The 9,027-nt window shown below is 36.2% G+C and overlaps 1 protein-coding gene across 1 annotated transcript; it reads left to right on the top strand.

Annotated features, from left to right (window-relative positions):
• Positions 1 to 3,658: 3,658 nt before the first annotated feature.
• LOC130010755 (uncharacterized) lies at positions 3,659 to 4,264 on the top strand (the record flags this gene model as incomplete). Its single annotated transcript, XM_056098760.1, has 1 exon — positions 3,659 to 4,264. A coding segment is annotated over exon 1 (606 nt), but the record flags the coding sequence as incomplete, so codon positions are not given.
• Between the last annotated feature and the right edge of the window lie 4,763 nt (positions 4,265 to 9,027).

Below are 9,027 nucleotides of genomic sequence, written 5' to 3'. Positions count from 1 at the left end.
GGAAGCTAGTCTCTAGTTTTCCCCCATCAAAAGTGATGAAATAGGTCGTGCAATCGAAAAAGAACGGCTATATAAAATTTCCATCGCGTGTCGGTGTTTTTGGTCGAACTACTCTTATGCACTGGGAGATTTTCCTTCAAAAGTTTAAAGACTACGAACTACAATGTTGTAGTCATTAGAGAAGTAACAGAATAGTGACTTTTTATAGCGGGTGAATCGATGGGGTTTAACGTTCTACTTTTCAGCACAAACGGAGCTAATGAAGAAGGACATATTATTTCATGCGGGGGTTGGGGGGTTGGATGGCCGAATGGTTAGCACGTGCGGACTGTATCATAAATCCTGTCATTGAGTCAACTGGCGTCGTTTCGAATCCCCGGTTGTACGTGACTAGGAGTAGGGTCGCCTGTCCAACCTCGTGGGTTTTCTCCGGGTCTTCCGGTTTCTTCCCACTGCTAAAAACCCCTACGCGCAAGCTAATTATTGAAATAAAATTAAACCATAGTCCCGAAATGACCTAGTTTATGTCGAGTGGACGTTAAACCCCATTTATCTCTCTCTCTCTCTATTTCATGCGGTGTGTGTGCTAAGAGAGACATTTTGCGTAGACAGTTATTGAATTCCAACTGACACTGGTTATTTTACTTGCACGCCAAGGTGTACTCGGGGCCTCGGTTTATTTGGTTCACGCGAACGACTAGACACTGTTTCTTGCCAGACCCTCGTTCTGCTATAGTGTATATAGATAGTGTAGTTATCGAGTATTTCTATAGGCATCTATAACAAAACGATATCTATTTTCACGACGAAATAATTTTTTTTAATCTGTTTCACAGAGGTATTGTGAAAGCCTTCTTATATCTGTGTATTAGCTGACTGACTTTTATAAGTCTTCTACTGGCAAAATGGTGCCTTTTACTCATTTTATATACCCATTTACACTAAATAGGAAATATTTTTTTTATCTAGATATACTTCAAACACCTTTATTTCTTTTTCTAATAAATCACAAAAAATGTTTTAGAATTTAATTGGCAGACGGAAAAAAAGTTAATATCGTGAGCTCATTTTAAAAGCCGCACCGATTTCATCCCTCTTTGTGATTGTAGCGGCCTTGTGAATATTTACTGATGATCAGTGTGAAATGTTATGTATAGTGTTGCTAAGTAAAGGGAGGAAACTACCATGAGCGTACTTGAAGGCAGACCACCATTAATTTCCCTCATTGTTAATTCTATCTCTTTGCCCGGCGCCAACTTTCACCCAAATTTTTGTTGGGCTGAATGCTTTTCACTACAGACAGAGAAAGAAATGGTCATGTTAGTATATTAAAAGCATGTAACTATTCACAGTACATATCACCGTGACCAACCTGTTAACCTCCCTCCTGTAAATCGTGAAAATTACCAACAAAACCTGACAATATAGTAAGGGAGCTAGGTTCACTCTGGTTCGAAAATCGCGTACAAAAATTCTACTATGGTGGATGAGTGGACTTAGGTACCCGGTCCTCTGAACCTTGATTCTTAAGTTGCGGGTCCCCTTCCCATGGGTGTTGGGGTCCGACAAAACATCGAAATTTCGATTTTAATTCGACTTTTGCCTAAAACAATCAACTTTCGTGCATAAGTCGACCAACTGCAGATGTCGCCAACCGACCCTTCCTTTCCCCTTATGAGTTAATTCGACTTCCACGTACAACATTAATTTTTTCGTTAAAAGTTTCACTGTTGGTCCGCTAGAACATAGCACTAACTTAAGAACGCGAAATCCCCTTCTGTACCCAGATAAGAACGACAAAACGACTGGGCGCATGGGTGAAATGACCAAAATAACGATTTAATTCGACTTTTGCATACAGCGATTTACTTTCGTGCTTACGTTGACCAACCTCAGATGTCATCAAAAACACTGCTTAAGAAGACCCACGAACCTTCCTCGCTTAAGAACACCCTTTTACCCCTCTGAGAGATGAGTTAATTCGACTTCCGGGTACAATTTTTTCTTTAAACGTTTCCATATTAGTCCACGGGTTATGTTCGGGTTTTATATAGCTCGGATCTCGGAGAAGGGAGCTGATTTAGTTGATGATCCTAAAAGCTCCAGACGTCCATTCTGTTTCATCAAAATACAATCTGTACGAAACGTCATACTCATGATATTCCAGGATCTTCCAGATGGTTTGATATTTTCATTAAGGACTCCAATGAATTGCTCTCGTACGGTGTTGTCGACCTACTCACTAATGTGCCAAGAGAAAAAGCTTTGATTTCAGAGTTCTTGAAACCCGTATTCGACAACTTTCTACACCAATGGATACATCACTACAAGTTGATACCATTATTCCTTTGATCAAGCAATGCCTGGAATCCACATATTTCACATGGGGAAAAAACTTTTATGGACAGATCCATAGTTTACCGATGGAAAGTCCTTTATTCCCGCTGATTTCCGAAATTTACAAGCTGTCACTAGAAGAAGTCACATTAACCGCTCCTATGAATAACACCTACGTCATGTTACAAAAAGAAGATGATACTGTCGTCCCCCTTAATCCCTTAACAACCAACATCCAAGAATGAAGTTCACAATGGAGAATGAAACCAACAGCAGCCTCCCATTTCTTAATTTAATGGTAAGAAGAGAGAACTCTAATGTCACCACCTCAGTGTACAGAAAACCAACACACATGGATCAATATATCTACTACAAATCTAATCACCCAAATGCATAAAAAGCAGGCATTATCACCACGTTTACTAAAAGAGACAAAACCATTTGTGACTCCGAATCCCTTAAATTTCAAAGAAACAGCCCAGTCCATGTCAGGAATCAAAGTCTTGCAATTCTAATCAAGAGTTTTTTGGTTCCCCATTGATGTCTGTGATATTATGGCGCTTGTCTCATTACTGAACATTTTAATAAATTTTACGTGTTTTCGCAAAATAATTGAGAATTGGTATCAGGTATGAAAAGGTAAGCATACCATGTATCATGCAAGATACCCGTGAGAAATTTTTGAATATGATTTTTCTCTTCAGTGCTTTTGTTTGCAAGGTACTTCAGATTTGATCTGTAAATACTAACCGTTTCTTGTCAATAATATCTAAACAACAAATATTTGGATTTAAACATAAGTACATGTTTGGTCAGATAAAAGAACATATCGCAACTACACGTATCTTATTAATGAAATCAAATAAAGGTTTGAATATTATGGGGGTGGGCTAGGGGCTACGAATATAAACACTATCTGGAACTATTATTCTACCGTGCTGTATGACGTGGTCTTAGAGACCAAGCGAGATGCGCATGCTTAGACCAGATGATGTCATTAGCATGCTGACTTTCACCGTGAAAGCACGGTGTCTGATTGTCTGGGGAAAAAACCTAAGCATTCTTCGATACTTGACAGAATTGTCACTTTATTATCATAATTTTCGATAATTAATAAGCACACCAAGGTGGTGGAAAATTTTAAGGCTAAAATTAGTCTTATCTCATTGAAAATTGTCCCCACGCTGTCGCCATTAAAGTTCAAGAAATAGCCTAAGTAATAAATAAAATGGCGTCAGTGCCTGCTCGGTCCAAATCTGTTGGGCCCCATTGCTGAGAATTTTGATTTGGCAAGCCAAATATTTGATAAAAACGCCAAAAAATGCAAAAAAGTTATCATGAAGAAGAATTTGACATATTTAAGCGCGAAATGCGTAAATTACACGAAGAGTCCGTTAAAGATTTAAGGCAAACTATAGAAGTTTCATTAAAAGATAATTTACGACAGTCGGTTGAAAGTAGACCGGATACACGACCTAATAAGGGTACTGATATTGTCAACAAACGAAAGCGGCAATATCATCACAGTGTTAGTGAGATTTCTGACTCGTCTGAACTAAAGGTTTTCAAACAAGCAACAGCAACAAAAAAGGAAGTCGAAATTACGAATCAAATTGACGATTTATTGGCTGATGAAAATTCAAGTGAGCCAGTCACACAAAACTCTGACTTCGATGTTTTCGAAGAGGCATTAGAAACAGAATACTGCACAAACGATGAAAAAGTTGGGAAGAATATTAGCAATAAGATTGCTGGTATAGTTAATGATATTTTTTCTCATAGTATGACAGATGAGAAAATTAAAGAGATATTTGACAAGTATCCTAGGCCTGGGAATATAGATGTCTTCTTGCCTAGAGTTAACAGAGAAATTTGGTCAAACATTAAGCCACAGACAAGATCTTCAGACATCAAGTACCAGAAAACTGAGGATAGGATAATCAAAACAGCTTATGCATTAACGAACATTGTTGATCAATTAATGATTATCAAGAAGCAACCAAATAATATCAGTATGGCTGAAACGATCTCTAGTATTACTAATGTAATCAAAATGAGTATGGACTCCCTAACATTGTTAGGCCATTCTTATCAAGAAATAAATCAAAGGCGAAGAGCTCGATCTGAATTTTAGGTTTAACCAACTTTGTAGTGCTACTTTGGCATCTGATTTAGGGCCTTCTAAGTACCTTTTTGGAGATGAACTGGGTGAAAGATCTGAAAGAGGCCAGTCAAGTTAGTTCTAATGTATCCTATACCGGTACTCGCTATAATAGCTATCAACCTAAAAGTTTTATGCCTGGACCAAATAATAAAAGGCCTTTTTTAGGGTACAGGAAGGGCCTGAATCACCAGAACACTTCCAGGAGATTGGGTCCAAACCAAAAGTGGCAAGGAAGGGAGAAATATCAGAAAGAAACTCAGAGAAAGTAATACTTAATAGAAATTCACCCAATCATTTGGTGAGTAACATTATTTTAGCTAGTAAGAATACATGGTTATGTTTTAAACAAGCTTTAGAAATTAACTTATTACAATTGGTTAATAATTTTCAAGCAGGAAAATTGAAAGAGCATTTTGGATACTGGAAAACTTTAACATCAGATAAACATATCTTAAATGATATTTTGGGTGTTAGTATTGAATTAAATAATATTCCAGAGCAGAATTTTATACCATATCCATATAAGTTTGCACAAGACAAATGTCAAACCATATCTAAACAAATTTCAAAATTACTGAAAAGGGGAATTATTGAGGAAACTGAACATGAAAAGAATGAATATATTTCTAATATTTTCACAAGGGATAAAAAAAAAGATGGATCTTTACGAATCATTCTTGATTTAAAACAGTTCAATGATGAGGTGATATATAGGCATTTTAAAATGGACACTTTACAACATGCTCTAAATTTGATAACACCTAATTGTTATATGGCATCAGTAGATTGGTCTGATGTTTACTTTACTGTTAATATAAAGAAATCGCACAGAAGATATCTCAAATTCATATGGAATAACAAACTCTTTCAATTTACTTGTTTACCCAATGGGTTAGGTTCGGCACCAAGACAGTTTACTAAGATAACAAAGGTGCTATTTTCATATTTAAGAAAATTGGGACATTTAAATACTTCATTTATCGATGACTGTTTTCTGGTAGGAGACTCTTTACAAGACTGTAGAACTAATGTTACTGTTACAGTTATTTGTTCTTTGTTAGCTGGATTCACTATTCATCCTGAGAAATCAGTGATCGAACCAATGCAATCAATTACTTACCTAGGTTTTGTTTTAAATTCCGTCCAAATGACAATAAAATTAACACAAGCAAAAGCATTGCATTTAAAACTGGCTTGTACTGAATTATTGGGAGAAAATACATTCACAATAAGGAAGTTAGCTCAAGTGATAGGCTATATGGTTTCTACTTTCCCAGCAGTACCTTATTCTCAATTATATTACAGGAGATGTGATAATTATAAAGCCAAAGTTCTTAGATTAAATAAAGGTAATTTTGAGGCCCGTGTTGAACTGCCCTTTGATTGCAAATCTGATATCAGCTTTTTGGATATCGAACATCGAAAAAGCTGAAAAGTCATTGATTTCTAGTAATCTCTCAATAACCCTAAAATCTGATGCGAGCAAAAAAAGGGTGGGGGGGTATTTATACTAGCAGTTCAGGTCTGGTAACAAAGGCCACTGGTGGACATTGGTCAGATAACGAACAAACTTGTCATATTAATGAACTTGAGTTGTTAGCAGCCAAGTTTACATTGTTGACGTTCTGTAAAGACATGTCAGATGTTCATATTTTGTTACAAATTGATAATACTACGGCAGTGTCATATGTGAACAATCAAGGGGGAAAAAATGTCGTATACAATGAGATTATTAGACACGTTTGAATGGTCTATAGATAAAAATATAAGGCTTACAGCAGCTTATATTCCTGGAGTCTTAAATATAGAAGCAGATACGCAAAGTCGTATGTCACACGATAATGTAGAATGGAAATTAGATTCTAATATTTTCCAAAAAATATTTCGCAAGTTTGATTTAACCCCTGACATTGATTTATTTGCTTCACGCATAAATCACCAACTGCCATTATATTACTCTTATAAGCCTGACCCTTTTGCTAAGGTCATTGACGCTTTTTCAGTCCCATGGAACACTTCTGAATTTTATGCTTTCCCACCTTTTTGCCTAATGGGTAGAGTATTGGCTAAAATTGAAATTGAAAAAGTTAGTGGTATTTTGGTTATTCCATGGTGGACAACCCAGCATTGGTTTTCGAAAGTAATCAGATCATTAATTGATTATCCTTTTATATTACCTAGGATAGAAACAATACTGAGTCACCCAAACAAATGTCCATTAAAAGATTTGCCGAAGATGAAACTACTGGCACTCAGAATATCGGGAGATTCTTCACTAATTACAAGATTTCAAAACAAGCTAAAGACATCATTTCATCCTCCTGTATAAAAAGTACCGAAAAACAGTATAACACATACATCAAAAGATGGATACAGTACAGTGTTGAAAGGGAAGTTGATCCCTTTTCTCCACCTTTAGAAGTGGTTATAGAGTTTTTAACTAGTCTTTACAATCAAAATCTCTAATACAGTGCTATTAATACAGCTAGATCTGCGCTGTCTACAATAATTATTATTGACAATAAACCAGTTGGAACAATTCCAGTCATTGTGCGCTTTATGAAAGGTGTATTTAATTTGAGACCTTCAGTGCCAAGGAATAGGGTCATTTGGGACACTAGTGTTGTGCTTAAGTATTTGAGAACTTTGTCTCCAGTGAAGAAAATTACTTTAAAGATGTTGACATTTAAATTAGTTACTTTATTAGCACTTTTGACAGGGCAAAGGATTCAAGCTCTACATTTAATGGATGTTCGCAATATAACTGTGAATAATTCTGGTATCAAAATTAGACATGGTGATCTATTGAAGCAAACAAGACCAGGATATCAACAAGGAGAACTTGTGATTAAAGCATATGCTCCCGATAGGAGACTATGTATTGTGACAGTGATTAATGAATATTTTAAGAGAACTGAGGAAGTTCGTTCCGAGAAAAACCTTTCAAAACTATTTTTAAGTTATGTTAAACCTTATAATCAAGTTTCACGAGACACAATCTCTAGGTGGCTGAAATCTGTTCTTAAAATGTCTGGAATTGATATGAGCATTTTTGTACCTTATAGTATTCGCTCAGCTGCATGTGCAGTAGCAAGTAAAGAGAAGGTTCCTATTAGAACAATTGTAGATACAGCAGGTTGGTCAAATGAGTCAACATTTAGACAGTATTATGATAAACCTTTAGTGGATGAGGGTGTGTTCTCAGAAACTATTTTGAATAGAGCTACTATTTAATTGTTTAATTTGAACTGTATTGTATTGGATTTCTTGTGAAAAAATAGTGATACTTTACATTATAATTGTTGTTGTTCATGGTTACAACTTTAAAAATCTCGCTTGGTCTCTAAGACCACGTCATACAGCATGGTAGAATTTATAAATTAAACGAGACTTACCTGTAAGGTGAAGTTTGATTGTTATTCTACCATTGCTGTTGACGTATCTTAGAGATCAAGTGCCCACCCTTTTTGATAACCCTTCCCTTACTTAAGAATTGTGGAATTTGGGTTGTTTTTGGTACATTGACATGCATGTTTTTGTAACCATTCACACTTTGAAATATGACATCATCTGGTCCTTGCATGCGCATCTCACTTAATCTCTAAGATACGTCAACAGCAATGGTAGAATTACAATCAAACTTCACCTTACAGGTAAGTCTCGTTTAATTTATAAATTATTTTAATAGGTTTACTAGTGTTACAATCTTTTTTATACTTTGGATGACCTACACTACATGAAGATCTGACCAGATGTACTGGGAGGTCGCGTCAGGGGTCATACGATGGCCGAATATCATTAGGTCTGTCATTGAGTCAACTGGCGGGGTTTCGATTCCCCGGTTGTACGTGACAATGAGTAGGATCGCCTGTCCAACCTCGTGGTCCTCCGGTTTCCTCCCACTGCTAAAGACCCCTACGCGCAACCAAATTATTGAAATAAAATTGAACCATGTGTTAGTCCCGAAATGACCTAGTTTGTGTTGAGTGGGCGTTAAACCCCATTTCTCTCCCTCTCTCCCATGACGTCAGACATTGATTAATAAATCAGCGTTGACGTTTTATAGGAGTTTACCTACAGTTTTGTGCAGAGCACGCCAAGAATTCGCAGTAACAGACCGTTTCATAGGCTAATTCCTCACACCAACTAAACGTCTGTTATACAACAACTCTTCCAGATCCTAGTGTTGCAAAGACAAGTAAAACGAAATTTTGAACTATAAAAAACGAAACGAAATAGGATCTGTGTTTTAATCAGATTGCTTATAATATAATACACAATTAAAGCCCCAACATTCCATAATGAGAGTTAAAACCATTATCTAGTGATTTCACACCGTCATCATTCTCTTAGATAATTATATTGAAATAATAATTTTGCTTTTTAGCAGTCCATTCAACATGAATAAGGTTTTGTACTTACATAAAAACAAATTGCATTAAATTAGTACAATTTTTTACTTTTGAGATACATGCGAACTATTTGGCTTGTTGGGATATATGTGAACTATTTGGCTTGTTGGGTTT

This window comes from Patella vulgata, chromosome 1 (assembly GCF_932274485.2).
Source record: "Patella vulgata chromosome 1, xgPatVulg1.2, whole genome shotgun sequence".
Taxonomy (NCBI): Eukaryota; Metazoa; Mollusca; class Gastropoda; family Patellidae; genus Patella; species Patella vulgata.
Note: the sequence above shows the minus strand (reverse complement) of the source record. Positions and strands in the feature narration are given on the sequence as shown.